Here is an 18,672-nt window from a genome sequence, read left to right as displayed (position 1 = left end):
TTAAAAAAAAAAAAAAAAAAAAAAAAAAAGGTTAAGAATCAACAACCAACCTGCGAGAGGTTAGGGACAGCGCCAGTCATGACCATAGAAGAGGTGACAAAGGCAATGGCAATAAAAAGCTTAACCTTTGTGTTGTGCTCACTTAGATTTGATAAGAACAAAATTTACTTCGAACACAAACACATACATATATATATATACTGCTTGATGTTTTGCACTTGTGCGGACTATATATATATATATAACAATTTTTAATTCTAATGTTTATTTTATTTTAAAAATTATTTAACTAGACATAAATTTTAAATTAATATTATAAATTATAAAACATCAAACTATTCATATCGGTAATCAATATATTAGTTATGTTATTTGTTTCATGCCCTTTTATTTATTGAACTTAAATTTTGGATCAAAATCTTTTTATAGTAATAATTAAATAAAAACTTGTATTTGAAATTAAAAACTTATTGTATTTGGATTGAAAACAAATCAGGTGACACTGAAAGAATTATAAACAATCACAACCCATTAAATATCAACAAAATAACAATAGTTTAGGGTGTTCAATCCGATAAAACCAAACCACTTAAAATCGAACCAAACCAAAATAGAGAAAATAGTATGGATTTCGCAGTACCGATGGATGTTATTTTAAGAAACCGCAATATATAGATATAGTTTAGTATATTAACCGATCCAACCGAATAAACTGAAGAAATCGATTTATTATATATAATTTTTTTTAATAATTTGTATTTGGATCAATATTTCTAATACGAATTTGAGAAACTGACTATAATATTAGTCATTAAAATCATAAAATAAATATGAGATAAACATAATTATGATATTATTGGTAGATATTGTTAATATCTATTTATTAATTAAATATTCTAAATATCTTGATAATTATATATTAAAATATTTTTTAATGATAATATATATATATATATATATATATATATATATATATATATATCAGTAGAAAAGGTTAATTTTATTAATTATCTTAAATATCATGACAAATATATACCACTTTCTTGTTCCTATTAACAAAACATCCCCTTTAACTTCGCTCTTCCGGAACCGGTATAGAAATGGGTGATTTTTTTACGTTGTTTACCTGGCGAATCCTTCACTCTACCTTCTCTTATTAACACCTAATATAATAAAAATTTAAATAATAATATTAATTAAACTAAATATTCATCTTAAAATCATGGAGAATATGATAAGTAAACAAATTCATTAAAATTATTAGTTAAAGGTCCTAAATATCATGATAATTACATATTAAAATATATTTAAAAAATAATTGTATATGTATCAGTAGAATAGGTTAATGTTTATTAATTATCTTAAATATCATGATATATATATATATATATATATATAATAAAATAAAGTGTTAAATAATAATATTAATTAAGCTAATGATTTATCATAAAATCGATGACAAGTAATCAAGTTCACTAAAGTCATGGAGAAAATAACAAGTAATCAAATTCACTTCTAAAATAAAAAATAAATAATATTATTTAAACTAAAGTTTTATTCTAAAATAATGGAGAATATGACAAGTAAACAAATTCACTAAAATTACTAATTAAATGTCCTAAAAATCATGATAATTACATATTAAAATACATATTTAAAATAATTGTGTATATATATATATCGGTAGAATAAGCTAATGTTTATTAATTATCTTAAATATCATGATAAATATATATAATAAATAAAGTTTTAAATAATAATATTAATTAATCTAATGATTTATCTTAAAATCGATGATAATTTGGAAATTCACTAAAGTCATGAAGAAGATGACAAGTAAGCCAATTGACTTCCACATGTTCATCAAAGGGAAGTCATCTATTAATTCTTCACATTTTTGTATATCCTTGTTATCATTTAACTCTTTATTGTGTAATTTCTTGCTGCCAAGTTTCTTGCTGCCAAGTTTCTTGGTCATGCATGAATAGAAGTCAATGAAACATGTGTTTCAAGTCTAAAAAATATTTTTTATACGGGGCCAATTATAACAACAAATATCACGTAATTCTATGATAACTGCATTGTTATTGTGTACTAGATCTTGACACTGTCGCCCGCGCGCGGATGTTGGTTTTCTCTTTTATTGATTTTGATAATTTTATGTATTTATTAATAGTTAATACAAATCAATCAAAAATAGAGGATTGATAACTCAGTGAGAGACTGAGAGAGACCTGAGGGTTTTTGACATCATGATAGAATGGTGATGCAGTGCGGAAAACTCCTTGGCAACCATCGATTGATGAATCAAAAGATCCTTCTTCTAACAAGTTTGCTTAGAAAAGTTTAAGTCTTTCCTCTGCACCTTCCAACACAAGCAAATGCTCTGTTTTTCTTGGATCATCTGTTCCATTGAACCATGTACACAACAAACACATAGAATCAATCTTATGAATTATCTTTCAAGTTTCATTAAAAATGAATCTTCTATATGGGTTTATGGGTTGGGTCGGGTTGGATTTTGTTAATCTGGGTTTAGTTTATTAAATTACAGAATAACTCTACTTTAATCTGGGTTTAGTTTATTAAATTACAGAATAACTCTACTTTAATCTGGGTTTAGTTTATTAAATTACAGAATAACTCTACTTTAATCTGGGTTTAGTTTATTAAATTACAGAATAACTCTACTTTAATCTGGGTTTAGTTTATTAAATTACAGAATAACTCTACTTTAATCTGGGTTTAGTTTATTAAATTACAGAGTTGGATTTTGTTAATCTGGGTTTAGTTTATTAAATTACAGAATAACTCTACTTTAATCTGGGTTTAGTTTATTAAATTACAGAATAACCCCACTAACTAAGCTTAATATCAATTAAACCCGATTGTGATGTTGCCAATATATTAAATTTAACTTCGTATATATGACATGTATTAACATAAACATTGTGTATTTATTGACATATTTTAATACCTTGAATGGTTTCCACCATATTAGATTATACTTCTTCGAGTGGCAAACTTTTTTCCATTTATTAACCAACCATAGAAAACAGAAAAAAGAATCTGGTTTTTGTCAGAAAGAAAAGTTACACTCTCATGACATTGGAGTTCTTCTGTCTCACTGCCACTGAACCGTTCTTAATTTCTCTTAAAGGCTGTCTTGAACTAGACGGTTTTGTTGTTTTCCTCTCACTGTACTTAGACCAATCTCCATTGCTGCTATATATGTTCTCTTTCAACCTACAAATCAACACTCTCTTCTCTGACTCTGTTGGCAACTTGTTCTTCGCTGCTTCTACCTTATCATCCTTCCTCAACCTTTTCATCTCTTCTTGTAATCCGCAAACCTCGGCTTCTAGGTTCTTCAACTTTGCTTCTGATGACAACGCTTTTCTTCTCCATCCTTCAACCTAAAACAGATTCATCAAAAGGATTATCAAACTCATGTTATATCAAAGATGAATCTAAGACAAATCTCATAAAGATCATATTTTTAGTTTTTGTCACATAAAAAGTTTTAAGCATATATTAATCAATAAAAAATATTAAATTACCTTATATTGTAAACTCTAACCCTGATCATAACCCTACTCCCTAAATACTAAACTCTAATCATTAAACTCAAAAATGTTTTTTTTTTTAACTTTTTATCTACGCTATTTTGGTGATTTTCCTCTTTATGTGCTAATTTTTGAACAAAAACTTGATTTAGTGGGTTGCCCAAAAAAAAAAAAACATGATTTAGTGCTAGCTAAGGATATCTCTCACGAATCTATGTGTGTGTAAGTCGATCTTACTGAGGAATGTAGATTCTGTATCTGAGAATCTGATTCAAGAGCTCTGTTTTGCCAGAAATCGCGACAAGTTTGAAGTTCCTCCATTTCATTCCTCACTTGACTAAGCATTTCTTGCATTTCTGACCATTGCTCTGCTTCTGCTCTTGCTTGATCTGCAATCTTCCTCATAAGTGCTTTGCAATGTCTAGAACAGCCTCTATTTTCCCCATGCGCCTGCACAAATACTCCTTTAGACAACTCCTCCAATTTACTACCCAATGTATCTATCTGCAGTAGATAACATCAAAATCAAGAACATGCAAAGAGACTAGGCATTTTTTTTGAACAGTGAACTGTTGTTGTGACTCACATTTTGATCAGGTAGAGAGTTGGGATTGACCAAGAAGCTATCTTCTGCCATTTTCTGAATCCCTTTAACACAAACCTCTCCTTCATCTAACTTCTCCAGCTCTCTTCTTAAAACAGAAGCTTGCCTGTCAAAGTTATGTCTGTAGTTTCCAACTTCCATGTCTTTAACCTTTGGAGACTTCAACTCATTCAGTTTCTCAATCAAGTAGCTAATCTCATCTTCCAAAACGTTGCTCTCCTTCTTCCCTTCAGAGATTCTCTGTTTCCCCTAAATCAAAACCACCAACATTGAACAACAATGTTATGAACAAACGCAAATCGACTTTGAAGAAAGCAAATAAACTTAAGAACAAAAACGAATTGATTCAAATACCCGTTTAGGATTTGTATATTGATTATGTGTGAAAAAAATTACGATGGCTTAAACCCGTATTTATAGTAATCTAAAAATTCAATTTCCTTTTTACTTTAGGAAAACATTCTTATCCTACAAAAATTAGTTTTCCTAATCATAAAAGGCATACGGTACCCAAGAACTACGTCCGGCACAATGAATGTTGGCATTTTTACTCATGTACAGATAATTTAAGACACATCCATGATTAACAAACAACAATCAAACTCAAAAACACTCACACTTGCAAACCAAGGAGAAGGAGGAAGAACACACTTACAGAGAGAAGAATAAGAACAGCAGATCTTAGCGTTCTCTCCATCCTCTTCTTCCTTCTCTCCATCTTCTTCATAGCGATCTCTTTCTCAACCCTTAGTAAATTACACTCTGATCTCAACATCTCCGCCTGAAACCTCCACTTGGCGAAATCAACAGGAGAAGACCTACTAATCTCTCTCCCGTCCGCAACTTTCCCTCTTCTCCTCCCTCCCTCCTCCTCGTGATGAAAAGACCTCTCTTGGTGAAACAGAGCCTCCAGCTTCACTCTCTGATCCTTCTTCTTCGGTGATATTGTATTCCTTCTCCGAACGCTATGCCTACGTGGCAGCTGGAGAATCCTCGGCGCAGGAGGACCCACCATTCCGTTTCTTCTCTCCATGTTTTCACCGCCAACTTTCAAAAAAGACATGGAAAGTGTCTGTCTTTTGTCTTTGTCTCTTTCTGGTAATGATTGTCAGAAGAAGAAAGACTTCTGGTCTTTTCTTTCTCTGTCGGATTTTGAAAAGTAAAACCCTTTTGTTACCGTTGCAAGAGCGATAGAGAGAATCACTAGAGAGACAACATTGGAGAAGTCAAGCGCAAAGATCGCTTCTTTTTCGTGATTTTTTAACATTGGGGTTTTTTTTCTGTGGGATATATATAATGAATGCGAAAGTAAGGATCTTTCATTGGGTCTGGTTCTCGAGTAAAGCAAGCCTACGGCGAAAGAGAGAGAGAGATGAAGACCTCGTGAAGTGGAGCCATTTTCAAATAAAAGCTGTCTTGTTGTTGTTCGTGATCAAACCGCTGCTTCCTCCTCTTTTCCACTTATTTACAACTCTGCCACTACGGCGAGTCTCATGCCTCATTGAGTCATTGGATGATGGATATTCATTTATTACATATCTTTTTTTCTTCCTTTTTACGATATCATTAAGACATTAATGTACATAGTGACTACTTGGTGCGTGTGTTTGTGTTTTTCTCAACGACTAGTAATTGTTTTACTCCAATCATGCTTTTCTATAGCCTATTCAAATTATTAATTAAAAAATGTACACTAGAGTATATTGTTATTAAAAATTGTTATACAATTCAAATTTCCTAAGATTATGCTCCTTAAAGTAAGATGTTTTAGATCTTTTATTTGTTCCACAAAGATAGATTTTCCATATATTTAAGATATTTTTTTATACTTTTAAAAAACATTAAATAAAAATGTTTAAATTGATTAAATTTCATTGGTGAAAAATTATTGGAAAGTGTATAATAAAATAAAAAAAATTAAATTATAAACATTTATTGAATTCTTAATAAGCGTGAACACTTTAGAAAATCTTACTTTCGGGTACGGAAGGAGTATTATGTTTTATATTGTTTTCTAAAATTTTATAATGTATTTGTCAAATTGTAAGGGACAAAGACTAAAAATGATGAGAGTTCTATTGATATTCGATATTAACATCTAACTAAATGGTATATGATAAACAAGTGGGATAAAAACGTAAAACATGTACATTTGCCAACTAAAAATTGACAAATTTGCTAAAACTCTAATGTTTAGTAAGTGTTTAAAATCAAGTTTCATTGGAGGAAATATCCTCTCTAAAAAGAAATAATTTAAAATAGTTTAAATTTGGTCCTAGAAGAAGAATGTACACGAACCTAGAACTTTTTAGTAATTCAAAGAAACATGTATATTTAAATATGTTTATTTGGTTCGATAATATTTGATTATTTAGTAGGCCTGGAACTTTTATCCGAGATCCGGATTCGATCCGTGATCCGATCCGGATCCGATCCGAAAATCCGGAGAGGCCGAATCCGGATCCGGATAGTAAAATGTTGGATCCGTCAAAGCCGAATCCGGATCCGGATATCTTGATTTTTTAGTCCGGATATCCGGATCCGTAAATTTTATTAATAACTATTTCAAAAATAGTAATATCTATATATAAAAACTAATTTTATTTAATATATTTTCATTTTTATAATAGTATATATAAATTTTATGTAAATTTTGTAATATTATACATAGAAATAATTAAAAAAATTATATATATTTTTATTTTTTAATTATTTTTAATATTTTATATATATTAATATTATTTTTTATTTATTTTAAGGATCCAAATCCGGATCCGGATATCCGCCGGATATTATAATTTTTAGAAGGATATCCGACACCCGGATATCCGCGAACCCCGGATCTGGATAAGGATAGTAAAATTATGGATCCGCCGGATAAGGATCCGGATCCGAGTATCTTAAAATTGCCCGGATACCCGATCCGTCCCAGACCTATTATTTAGTTTGATTTAAATTAAGTCATAGAAATAGAAAGACCAAACGGTACGAAGCCAATTGTACAGGAGTCTCAAATTTTCTTTTTGTAAAATCTATATTATAATGATTGAGTTTTTGCTCTCTCCCCAGAGAGCCACGTCAGCGTTTTGTTGACCCTCACTTTTAAAAAGTGTGAAAATGTGTTAAACCCTTGGCTCGAACCCAGGTTATTGAGATATAAACACCAATATTTATACCACTAAACTAAAGGATACTTTGTACATTGATGGCCGAAACTAATATCTATTTATGAAGGTCAGAAACCCTCGATTCTTCGGCTTTTTCTGTGGGCGGGCCTATAAGTGTATTATAAGTTCCATTTTTAAATGAAACATCACGTTATATGGAAAAAAAAAAACAATTATAGTTTTCCCATATTGTAAACTTTCTTTGTTTAACATAAGTTAGTGTTCTTTTCATCATTGTCTTAGACAAGTCGGAGTTACAGAGTTGCGGCGTGTGTCTGTTCGGAATCTATTTTTTCACCGGTGAACTCTTCATCTCCCCATCTTAAATCGCTTGATCATAAATGTTCCTGATTTGTAGCCCTTATGTAAACCCTATATATATATGATTTTTTCATCTTTGATGAACTCAATCTGTATCTCCACAAAACTCATTGATTTCTCTTAACTTTAACTATCTTCTAGAAAATGTCTCTCTCTCTGTCTTTCCAGTTCCTCAAACCGGCGTCCCCGGCGTCCGTCACTCAACCTTTGCGTCTCTCCGTCTTGGTCGTAGTAGTCAGAGCATAGCCTCTAACCTCCTCGCTTCTTGGATTCCCTGAACTTTAAGAAAGACAGTGAGTTTATGGGAATCACGGTTCTCTTCCCTGATGAAAAGGTAAGTTAATCTTCGATTTATCACACTTATTTAATATAATTTTTTTTAATTGATTTCCTGATTCTTTGTTGAATTATATTATTTGCAAATTCTGTGATTCATGGGTTTATTCCCGGCGGGCGTGCTAATCATTACATGCCATCTTTGAAAGCTAGTTCCATTGTGAAAGTCGATCGTTTTGAGGTTGCTAGGTGCTCAAGCATGTACAAGATAACTGATCATTTATTCCTCATTCGTTTCATCTCACCAACTATTATTGATGAAGTCATCACGGATGCTCGTAAGATTAATCTCCAGTCATAATTAGACTGTTCGACAATTTCCAATTGAATGCGAACACAAACCTAGAACTCTCAGGTATATTATCATATTGCACCTGAGTTTATATTATGTTTCGATATCATAACTGATATTTAAACTCGCAGATGTGGTTGGGCAAATCTATTATGCTTAGGGCTCTGACCTTACCAAAGAAACAACTTGAGTCGTTATCTATCTCCTCATTGATCCGTAAAAAACAATCAACACACAACTCCATTTATATTATTAACTATATTGTGCTAACATCAATAATCAAAAATATTGTATACCCAAAATTTGTGGTCGTCTATTTATCCCACTTACTTATCAAACTAATTTTACACAAACTTTTATTTTACAGGTTAAAAGAAACCACAACAACCCAAACAATCAAAACACCAAAAACTAGAATTCCAAAAAAAGACGAATCATTAATGATCACCTCTCTTTTTTTGTCTAATCTTAGAAATAAACTTCAAAACAAATATACCAAACCAATCACCACAACTAAAACTCAACGACACATACATCGAGTCTTTTAAACAAATACAAACTACACGGCCAAATATTTAACAATTTACAAACTTACTTTCGCAATGAAGAAGACGAAGACGACAATCAAGATCAGTGAAATTACCTAAACAAAAAAAGCAGAATAAGTTACGAACTCTGATAAATACAACTAACAATGATTTTTGTTTACATATTACTCATCAAATAAAAGAGAAACAAACACAGCCACACCAGAAGATACAAGAGACAATCCCAACAGACACAAAGGCGGCAACAACATCTCCACCTGCTCACTCCTCTTATCTTATAAAAATAGCTTACATGCTCAATGTCAACAGGCCAATGTTATTGTCTTCTTATGAGAAGACAATAGCATAAGGCCCAAATACTCAGAACTGTCACTCCTTTTTATAGTTATTTCTACAAGTCTTCATGTATTTGTTTCAAATGTCCGGTAAGAGCAACAAGTTTAAAAATAAAAAAGAAACATATAACAAACATAATAAAAATAATAAAAATTATTACTTAATACACACAACTTACACAACTAAATTGGAGAAAAAATATTCAGAAACAAAAGGTACTCTCAACAACTTTAATATAATTTATGTACTCTCAACAGTACAAGAAACAAATTAAAAAGACAAACAAACAATAAGTTTCAGTGACACAACAAACAACACCACGAACTATATCAATCACATTACTAACACAGTTTAGTCCTTCATAGGTGGAGAACAATGCATACACAGTTCATCATCACAACTCTAACCCTATAACAATAAAAAAACTTGAAAAACAACTCAAAACACAAAATTCACAACTACAATAACCCTAACAAATATTGAGATGAAACAAAAACTATGTTCACAACTCCGCGATTGCGCGGAGACAATGCCCTAGTTTATCATATGAGATACTTATCTCATTTTATCTCTTTCATTTTGATTACTTTTGATTACTTTAAGGTTGAGAAACTCATTGAGGATAAATGCAATCCTTTATCAAAGAAAAAGAAAACTTAAATACGCTAAATAATACTCAACCATTTTCAAAAGATAAATGTTGTTAAAAACTTGTTTGAAAGTAGATTTTTAAAATTTTCTATGCACTATTTATCAATTAATAATAAGCAACTTTAAATTGCAAAAATAACTAAATTGTTATTCGTTTTAAGCTATTAATAATTAAATTTTACTTTTTCCTTATTATGTGTGAAAAGCTGAAAACCAATTACTTGAAACATCTCAGTAATCTAAAACTCTAAAACAATCTTGTGCTGACCTTTCAAAAGCGTTGAGTAACCAACTAGAACTCTTTTTACCGTCCACGTAAAGACTCTTTGAACTATACTTCTTTTATGCTACTTTGACGCTTTGAGCAATGGTAATAATGGCCCAGAAGAAGTTTGTCAGTTGTGACTAGTCGTCCGCTTTGGTGGTCAGATAAGTGAACCCAGTACAGAAGCTACTCGTATTCTCCAGAGAGGTCACTTCGATTCAACGACCACAAGTTCCCCTCTGCCAAAGATTGCACAACCACACGTGGCAACAACCCATTTGCTCTAAATTCATATTTTGGATAAGGAAATGGATCATAATCCCTCAAACCCAACTTTCTTTGCCCACATCCCCAACTTTTTAAACACACAACCATCATCACTGGGCGATCAGAGAACAGAGAGAGACTAAGAGATCGCATCAACATCACAATTTGCTATGGCGTCAATGACCATGACATCTTCATTTCTCCCTGCCGTCTCAAAGCTTCCAGCAACCGTCTCCGGCAGCGACAGACGAAGCCTCACTGTTGTCAAAGCCTCCACGAGCGAGAACACAACCAAGAAAGAACAGACCATGAAGATGAGGAGGGATCTAATGTTCACAGCTGCAGCTGCGGCTGTGTGCTCCTTAGCCAAGGTGGCCATGGCAGAAGAAGAAGAACCCAAGAGAGGGACAGAAGCAGCCAAGAAAAAGTATGCTCCTGTCTGCGTCACAATGCCTACCGCCAAGATTTGCCGTAACTAAGTTCACTATTTTCACCAACTTAACTATATATATATATATATATTATATCCACTCCATGTGTCTCTGTTGGTATTGTAATGATCATATTTGATCAAATCTATTAAAACCCTTTGTTAATGTACTTGAATGGTCCACTGATATTATACGAAAGAACATAAATCAGCAAATACATCTACTCAACCTTTGGCTACAAATCTTTACACTCTCAATAAGAGACATTATAATCCAATAAGAAATCAACTATTGGGATTAAATCATGAGGTTTGATAAAGAATAAACAGCTTAAAAAAGGCTGACAAATTCATAAGAGGACAAAAGTAATGCACCTCTGGTTTTATTCTTCTTGTGTATGTTGAGAAATGCTTCTGTTACTCTACTCCACTGGCCCAGACGAAGTTCCATCCTCTTCGCCATCAAACTCTTGCTCAACACCTTTGACCTGTGCATTGCACAAGCAACCACTTTGGTGAGTAATCTTGAAAACAGGACAGAAGAAGACTATACCAATGCATCAGCTTTACCTCGGATATATAATGCATCAGCATATTCTCAATCCCTGATTTCAAAGTAACAGATGAACTTGGACAACCGCTACAAGCTCCTTGCATTCGAAGCTTAACTATCCCAGTTTCCCTGATCAAAAACATATAGCTTAGATAAAAGATATGGATCTTCTTGACCATTTGCTATAATTCACTTACGTATCAAATCCACAATACTCGATGTCCCCTCCATCATCTTGGACTGATGGTCGGATGCGAGTCTCCAAGAGTTCTTTGATCATTGCTACAGTTTCAGAGTCATCCTGAATAACACTTGTTAGCATTTTCTTTAGAGTCTCTCATCTACCAAAAACTTTGGAGATTACTGGAAGAAGCTTACGAACCTCGTTAATGGCAGTGTCCTTGGCAGCTGCAACTTGTGAGTCCAGAAACAAAGGCTGCCCAGAGGAGTAGAAGTCCATTACCACTGCAAACACTTCAGGCTTGAGGAAGTCCCATGTCACGTCGTCTGACTTAGTCACAGTGACAAAATCCGATCCGAAGAAAACTCTAACAACACCTGCATCCAAGAGAGATTAACACAGTCCTCTTGTCATATATAGTAAAAGGTTGCGAGAGATACCATCAATGGAGAAGATGGCTTTTGCCAAAGGTGAACTCATAGCTGAACGAGAATTAGGGAAGTCTGCGCTTCCTACTTCCATGACTGGTTTGCCAGGACTAAACATCAGAGAAGAAGGGTTTGGTGTTGACTGTGTTTGTATAAACATTTTCCTCCTTTGCACCGCCCCTAAACACACATAAGTTTAGTTAACTAGAGAGACCTTCAAGCCATAACCTCTCAGCTATTCATTCACTCATCTTTCAAACACACAAAAGTTTAGTTAACTAGAGAGAGACCTTCAACTTCAAGCCATACCTTCATTCATTCATCTCTCAAACACACACACACACATTAGAGAGGGACATTCAAGCAATAACTTCATTCATTCATTTCTTAAGTTCAAAAAGATAAGATTTTTAAAATGCCCAAAAACACATACCTCCCAGTGAAATCGATTTGAGGGGAAAGGAAGAAACTTTCGGAGGGTACCAAGAAGCATAAACCCCCCCATGACTCGTCGAAAATTGGGTTGTCGCCGAAATGAACAGAGGGCGACGTGATACCAGAAGAGGAGAAGGCGAAGAAAAGATCTCGCGAGCTCTACGTCGCGAAAGAGAATTCAGAAACCTCGTTATCCCTTTCATCGTTTCCTACGATTCCAGATTATAAAGATTTAAGCTTTCGTCGGAGAATCGCAAATCGGATAGGCCCCGAAGAAAGAAGCTGATCGTCGGAGAAGAAGAAGAAACCTGCGTTACGGCGTGGCCACGACGGGCTCGCTCGTTATTAATAGTTTCTGTTACCGTCACCGTTAGTACCGTTAATTAATGAACCGGCTTTAACTCGAACCAACATTTCTGCAATTTATTTCTACTATACCGATTGTATAGCTCTACCGAATCTAACCGACCTTTAGCTCCATAATTTACCATATGTTTTTTTTTTTTTTTTTTGAAACATAATTTACCATATGTAGTTGACTAATTTTATAAGTTTTCTATAAAGTGTTTGAGGCCGATGCTTAAGTGAATCTAGACACAGCATTCTCGAAAATGATTCTAAACCGCTTAAAACTGTCCGGAGAAAAAAAAAAGTCTCAAACGTAACCAAAAAGAAACAAACCGAACTAAAACCAAAATATTTATAAACTGATCAAATCAAAAAATTGCTTGTAAAAACCTATCAGATATAATGACGCATTATAGGTAACATGTATTGTATTACATCCCATCAAACGAATTTGACATAATTATCCAAACATTTGTGTTTGTGTTGTGTTGGGAGATTTTTTTTTGGTAAACTGTGTTGTGGGGGAGATTGCAACCTAGAATTCTTGTAAACTTTAATCAGCTTTGACGTAAACGTACAGTAAGCTTTATCTTTGATTACTCGATTATATTAGCAAGTATCAAATATTTTATGTTATGATTGCTTTAAGGATTTTTCTGAATATAAATACAATTAATTTTGGGACGAGGTCTAGTTAACAGTACGTACAAAGACAAAAAGAAAATATAAAGCTAAAGAAATTGATGGGCTCAAATCAAATCCTCATTCCAAGGTGATTTGTAGCTTTACCTAATTGTTTTATTTTGTTTGTTTGTACGTGTTAACATGCATACGTGCGAGATTTTCCTCGCACGAATATATAATACTTTACAGCTACGTATATTTACCTTTACGTAATTATGATAAAAGATATATTTCTTATGTTTATAAACCAATGGACGAACTTCATTTAAAACAAAGCATATGATTAGCGTGCATGAGCGCATAGCCAAAGGCAATAAAATGTTTTATAAAGATTAATCATAATAATATGGTTTTACTACGTTATATTAGATTTATTTTTGACAAAGAACGTTTTAGTAGATTTACCATTGTAGAATAACAAAACTTAAAAATGACTTTATAAGTTCAGTTATATAATTGTTATTTCGGTCCTCAAGTTTTTAATAAAAAAATGAAAGTGAAGTTTTCTCCTGTAAGAAACAACGATAGAAGAGGCCGGAACGTTAGAAGCCGGTATGTGTCCGACTTTGAAATGAATGGTGCGGATTATGCACCTCAACCAAACGACGCAAAAAAGGAGAGGTGAGACTTCTGTTTGCAATTCATGTGCGTTACATATTAAGTTTCAACTCATCTCCGTGTGTTCTCTCTCGTCTATACAAACAGGTTGGGCTAGCAAACATCTTGGAAACCATAGTGGACACACTAAGACTCAAAGAAGAAGTGTGAGGGCTCTTCTTGAAACCGGTTTCGAAGAAGGATGCTCCAGACTATTTTGATATAGTGAAACGCCCGATGGATCTGTCGACAATCAGGGATAAGGTACGGAAGATAGAGTACAGAAACCACGAGCAGTTTAGACACGATGTGTGGCAGATCCAGCTCAATGCTCATCTTTATAACAACAATGGGCGTAACCCAGGGATACCGCCTTTGGCAGATCAGTTGCTGGAGATTTGTGATTGCTTGTTAGAAGATTATGGAGATCAGTTAGCAGAAGCAGAGAAAGGTATTGATAGATAGATCCCAAACTGACTGAGAGAGTGTGTTTTAAGATAGTCATTCCTCTTTTAATCAAGAAAAAAGAACTGGGATTCTAGCTTTAGCTAATGATTTGTATGAAGAAAAAAAAAGAAACATTGTCATGTGCTGTGTGTGTGTTCTTTTTTCTTTTTTCTATTGTTGTTTGTAAAATTTTGAGGTTTTCACTAAAGTGATGATTGTGGTGTGGGTATTAAATAGGACTTTGAAAGATGATGTGTTAATGTTGTGTATAAAACTTTGTTTTCATTGAGAATGGGCCTTTTGTTAATTATTAATTTCTTATTTACTAATTAGTAAGCTTGGAGTTAATTGAGACATAAATTTGCTAATCTATCTTTGTTTGGTCGGGAGTATCCTTCATGGCGCTTCCGATACCTTCACGTCGTCTCTATTATCTCTTCCCCCACAAAGTCATCTTACTCTCAGTATGTATCCTATTGGTCCATGCTTGTGATAATTTATCGCAAATCTATAAAAAGCAACATTCAGTGATAAAGGTCAATGAAAACATGCTTAACATAAACGGAAGATTTTATTTTGCATGGTCTTGATTGTTTGTTTGCGTTTACAATCGTTTATCTATTCCTTGAATTTCATTTATTGGGAAGAGATGTGCTAAACATAAATGGATGATTTTCGTTTATGTTTAGAGTTAGAGATGTGAAACAGGTTTACCCATTCTGTTCCGTCCCATACCGCGGCGGGTTAGTCGTCGAAGATCACAGCAGGTCTGTCCCGCGCGGGCTGCGGTCTTCAAAATGCCGGCCCAAACCCGTCCCGCAGAATATATAGGCCTTCGCGGGCCGTCCCGCGGGACGCCTCCTTACCAAACCGCCTGCTACAGCTTCTTTAATGAATGTTCAAGTAGAAGAGTTGTGTAAGAGAGTTGAATAGAGCTCATTAAGTTTTACTAAAGCCTTATCAAAATCAATGCTACAAAGCTCTGTTTGTGCTTGCGTTTTTGAGGTAAAAGTCTTCTTTTGTTATCAGCATAAGCTTTTGTTAAGTTTGAACCTGATTGAGTTGTTGTCTTTGTAATAATTTGGCTCAAGTGTTGTATGTCTTCATCAAACCATCTCTCTTTTTAATTATTTGGATTGCAAAAAAATTCGTGAATTACTTTGCCAAATTATACAAGTGACGTGATATACAACTAACTTTTCTCCTAAACAATACCATTGTAACCAAATTTAATTTAAAAAAAATATCTTCACAGCATTGAAAAGAAAACAAAACCAATCAACTTAAATAAGAAATATCACATTGTAATAAAGCAATTCATAGTTGTGAGTAATAAAAAGAGAAAACAAATCAAAACACCACCAGAGCTCGAGTCGTCATCGCCGGAGTTCGAATCATCATCACCGGAACTCCTTATGTTTTCTGGAGAAAAAGTCACAAGAATCGCTTTCTTCTCACTCTCTCTCTCGTTTTTTTCAGGTAAAATAAGAAATGAAAAAAAAATGCGGGTCTATGTAATCCCGCATGACCCGTTTCGGCCCATCTCGCAAAAGACCCGTCCTGCGAGGCCCGCAAATTTGCGGACCTAGAAAACCTCGTCCCAGTACCGTCCCGCGACAGTCTTTTACGGGCTATGTCCGCGGTCAAGATCCATGATTGTCATCTCTATTTAGAGTATATTCTAAAGGATAGTAGATATTTGGTTACCTTTTTTTCATGATTTAACGAGTAAGAATCGGTCCATTTCTAGTAGTCCTAGATTTATTGAAAATATTTTTGAATTCCTTTTTTGAAGGATCGTTTTGTGGATACAGTTGGACCTTCATTGTGCATATAAAAATGTGTAAATTGATTGACGAAAACAGTATCTCTTTCTGCCAATTAACTTCTACTTTGAAACTTTGATCTAGATCTAACATTTGGTATCAAAGCTTTCACTCCATAATGAAGCTCTGATACCAAATTGTTAGCACTAGATCAAAGCTTTAATGTTGAAGTAAATTGGCCGAAAACAAGAAGAGAAAATGTATTTAGATTTATCTTCGGATTATTATAGGATGTTGGTGCATATTCCACGATACTTTCATTCTTATAGGAATCTTTTGTAGGTTTATAATCATTGTTAACTTATTGTTCTTTGATTGTATCCTTAGATGGATTTTTATTCAGCGAAGTGGACGCTTCTTGTATAACGCAATTGTTTGTTTGCCAGTTTTGTTTTCTGATTTGTTAGTTTCTGTCTTGTTTTACTCTTTGGTAAAGTTATTACTCTTCATTCTACGATATTTTCTTAATCATAGCTGATTCTGATTCATTCAATTTTCAATAACCATTAACTAGATTTCGATCCGCGCAACCGCGCGGATTTTTGTTTTCATTTATTTTTATATAAATATTTTGTTTTCAATTCTAAATTGGTATTTGTTATAATATATATATGTGTTTATCAATTTTTAAAACATAATAAGTTTACTGTATATTTTTTCTATTGAATAGATTATTTCAAACTTTCACATGTATTTGTATCTTCTTCTATCCATATATTTTCGGATTATTATTTCATTATTAAATTCATAACTATGTATATAAAGATTAGTAAAATATTATTTTATTGTCATATTCAAAGAAATTGTAACATTTTACAAATTTAGAAAGTTTTTAAAATATTAAACTTTTCGCTTCATAGATTTATATTATCGAGTAAATAATTAAAAATTTAGTTTTTGTTTAATTTTTAAAATAAACTATACAATTTAAAAAAAAATTTCATTGGTTTAATGTAGTAAAGATTAATCACTGTTAGATAATATGATTTTTGTTATTGAAAAAAAAATCTTTATAATTTTAAAATTTAACATCGACAAATATTTAAATATTTAGCATATAGAGGTATAGTATTACAACATTAAATTATATCTATTTAATTTATACTATCTATAAGTCCAATGAATCATCTATTGTTTAAATCCAATTATTGATAGTTCAATAAAAAATTTTTGTAGGCCCAAAATTAAAATGATAAGATTAGATATTAAATGTAACATGACTTTCTAGGAATAGGTCCATTTAAAAAAAAAAAATCATGACTTCTGTTTTAATATATAAGATACCACTAATCTCTAAGATATAATTTGAAAAATCACTTTATGTATTGCAGTCACGTCAAATTATTATTATTTTTTTTTTAAATAATAATTAAATATGTTTGATTATTAAATATACCGTAATAATTATAAAAATTTTAAGGGGCTTTTGCAAAAGTGACTCAAAACTTGGAGTCAAACAGAAAACTAACCTTTTCTTTTGACTCCTTTTTTTTTTGAGATTTTAACCCCACACCTGCAGTTTATCTACGAAAATGCCATTAACATTTTTTTTTTTTTTTCGAAAATGGCTTCTTTACTGTCTCAACCTCATCTTCTTCAAGTATTTACAATATTGCCACTGCAATGAATAGTGGCAACAACCTTGTACGAACTGTTTGGAGCTTTTAATGCCCTTTAATGCACGTAAATCTCTTTACACTCTCTCTGTTTCAATTGTTATGAACTAAAAACAACATTTCTTTCACTTTCTCTCTATATTCATCCAAAAAACTCAAGCTTTTGATTCAAAATATGGGCTATGGTTGACAGAGCCATATTTCTTTCGTTTTGACTTACGGTTGCTTTCGTTTGAGGTTCTGGGTGGTTGGAGAAGACCCTGTGTGCAAACGAAGTCATCTCACCTAGTTTAAGGTACAAATTTGAATTTTTTTTCAAGATCTGTTCGCGTAGAAGACTTACTAGTAAGTCATCTGTATGTAGAAGACTTACTGATGAGTCTTCTGGTCAAACAGACGACTTAAATTAAGTCGTCCAGCTTTGTTTGTTAAAAAAAAACCCTTCAGACGACTTATATATACGTCGTCTACGAGAAACGGGCTAGTTTTGCATTTGACCGAATCGTGTCAGATCTTTGACTATTTCTGGACGACTTATAATTCAGTCGTCTCTGGGAAAGTTAAAATTTCAATATTTTATGAAAACTTGACGACTTACGTGTAAGTCGTCCTAGGTTAGTTTTGTAATTGAAAAATAAAACTTCATAATTTAACTTTAACCAGACGACTTAATATAAAGTCGTCCCTCCAGAAGACTTAATTTAAAGTCGTCCGGGGAAAGCAAAGTCGTCCAGAATTTTTCCCAATTTTCTGGTCAAACCTTGCTTATCCCGG

At 32.9% G+C, this 18,672-nt stretch overlaps 3 protein-coding genes across 8 annotated transcripts; 1 reads left to right on the top strand and 2 right to left on the bottom strand.

The window, feature by feature from the left end:
• Positions 1–2,981: 2,981 nt before the first annotated feature.
• Positions 2,982–10,267, bottom strand: LOC106300672 (rho-associated protein kinase 2). Of its 6 annotated transcripts, none has more exons than XM_013736866.1 (5): positions 10,090–10,267; positions 4,826–5,643; positions 4,153–4,419; positions 3,804–4,070; positions 2,987–3,416 (listed from the first exon to the last, which is right to left on the bottom strand). In XM_013736866.1, exons 2-5 carry the CDS (start codon positions 5,231–5,233, stop codon positions 3,093–3,095), a joined length of 1,266 nt encoding a protein of 421 aa, XP_013592320.1. In that variant the 5' UTR covers positions 5,234–5,643; positions 10,090–10,267; the 3' UTR covers positions 2,987–3,092. The 6 variants fall into 6 exon arrangements, with proteins under 6 accessions (XP_013592326.1, XP_013592325.1, XP_013592320.1 ...); XM_013736870.1 differs by having other exon boundaries at positions 4,826–5,312; XM_013736868.1 differs by lacking the exon at positions 10,090–10,267 and having other exon boundaries at positions 4,826–5,450; positions 5,551–5,900.
• Positions 10,268–10,463: 196 nt separating this feature from the next.
• Positions 10,464–10,970, top strand: LOC106300674 (photosystem II 5 kDa protein, chloroplastic). The gene has a single exon (XM_013736874.1). The coding sequence runs from the start codon at positions 10,524–10,526 to the stop codon at positions 10,830–10,832; it is 309 nt and encodes a 102-aa protein (XP_013592328.1). The 5' UTR covers positions 10,464–10,523; the 3' UTR covers positions 10,833–10,970.
• LOC106300673 (nifU-like protein 5, mitochondrial) lies at positions 10,903–12,707 on the bottom strand. The gene is made up of 6 exons (XM_013736873.1): positions 12,379–12,707; positions 11,958–12,125; positions 11,719–11,894; positions 11,534–11,637; positions 11,354–11,465; positions 10,903–11,271 (listed from the first exon to the last, which is right to left on the bottom strand). Exons 1-6 carry the CDS (start codon positions 12,581–12,583, stop codon positions 11,206–11,208), a joined length of 831 nt encoding a protein of 276 aa, XP_013592327.1. The 5' UTR covers positions 12,584–12,707; the 3' UTR covers positions 10,903–11,205.
• Positions 12,708–18,672: the final 5,965 nt, after the last annotated feature.

Source organism: Brassica oleracea, chromosome C6 (genome assembly GCF_000695525.1).
Source record: "Brassica oleracea var. oleracea cultivar TO1000 chromosome C6, BOL, whole genome shotgun sequence".
Lineage (NCBI taxonomy): Eukaryota > Viridiplantae > Streptophyta > Magnoliopsida > Brassicales > Brassicaceae > Brassica > Brassica oleracea.
Note: the sequence above shows the minus strand (reverse complement) of the source record. Positions and strands in the feature narration are given on the sequence as shown.

Coding starts and splice junctions, on each gene's coding strand:
- LOC106300674 (XM_013736874.1), top strand. CDS start 10,524: ATGGCGTCAATGACCATGACATCTTCATTTCTCCCTGCCGTCTCAAAG.
- LOC106300673 (XM_013736873.1), bottom strand. CDS start 12,583: ATGAAAGGGATAACGAGGTTTCTGAATTCTCTTTCGCGACGTAGAGCT. Junction 12,126..12,378: donor CAAATCGATTTCACTGGGAG/GTATGTGTTTTT, acceptor ATGTGTGTTTAG/GGGCGGTGCAAAGGAGGAAA. Junction 11,895..11,957: donor AGCCATCTTCTCCATTGATG/GTATCTCTCGCA, acceptor TCTTGGATGCAG/GTGTTGTTAGAGTTTTCTTC.
- LOC106300672 (XM_013736866.1), bottom strand. CDS start 5,233: ATGTCTTTTTTGAAAGTTGGCGGTGAAAACATGGAGAGAAGAAACGGA. Junction 4,420..4,825: donor CTGTTCTTATTCTTCTCTCT/GTAAGTGTGTTC, acceptor GTTTTGATTTAG/GGGAAACAGAGAATCTCTGA. Junction 4,071..4,152: donor ACTCTCTACCTGATCAAAAT/GTGAGTCACAAC, acceptor TATCTACTGCAG/ATAGATACATTGGGTAGTAA.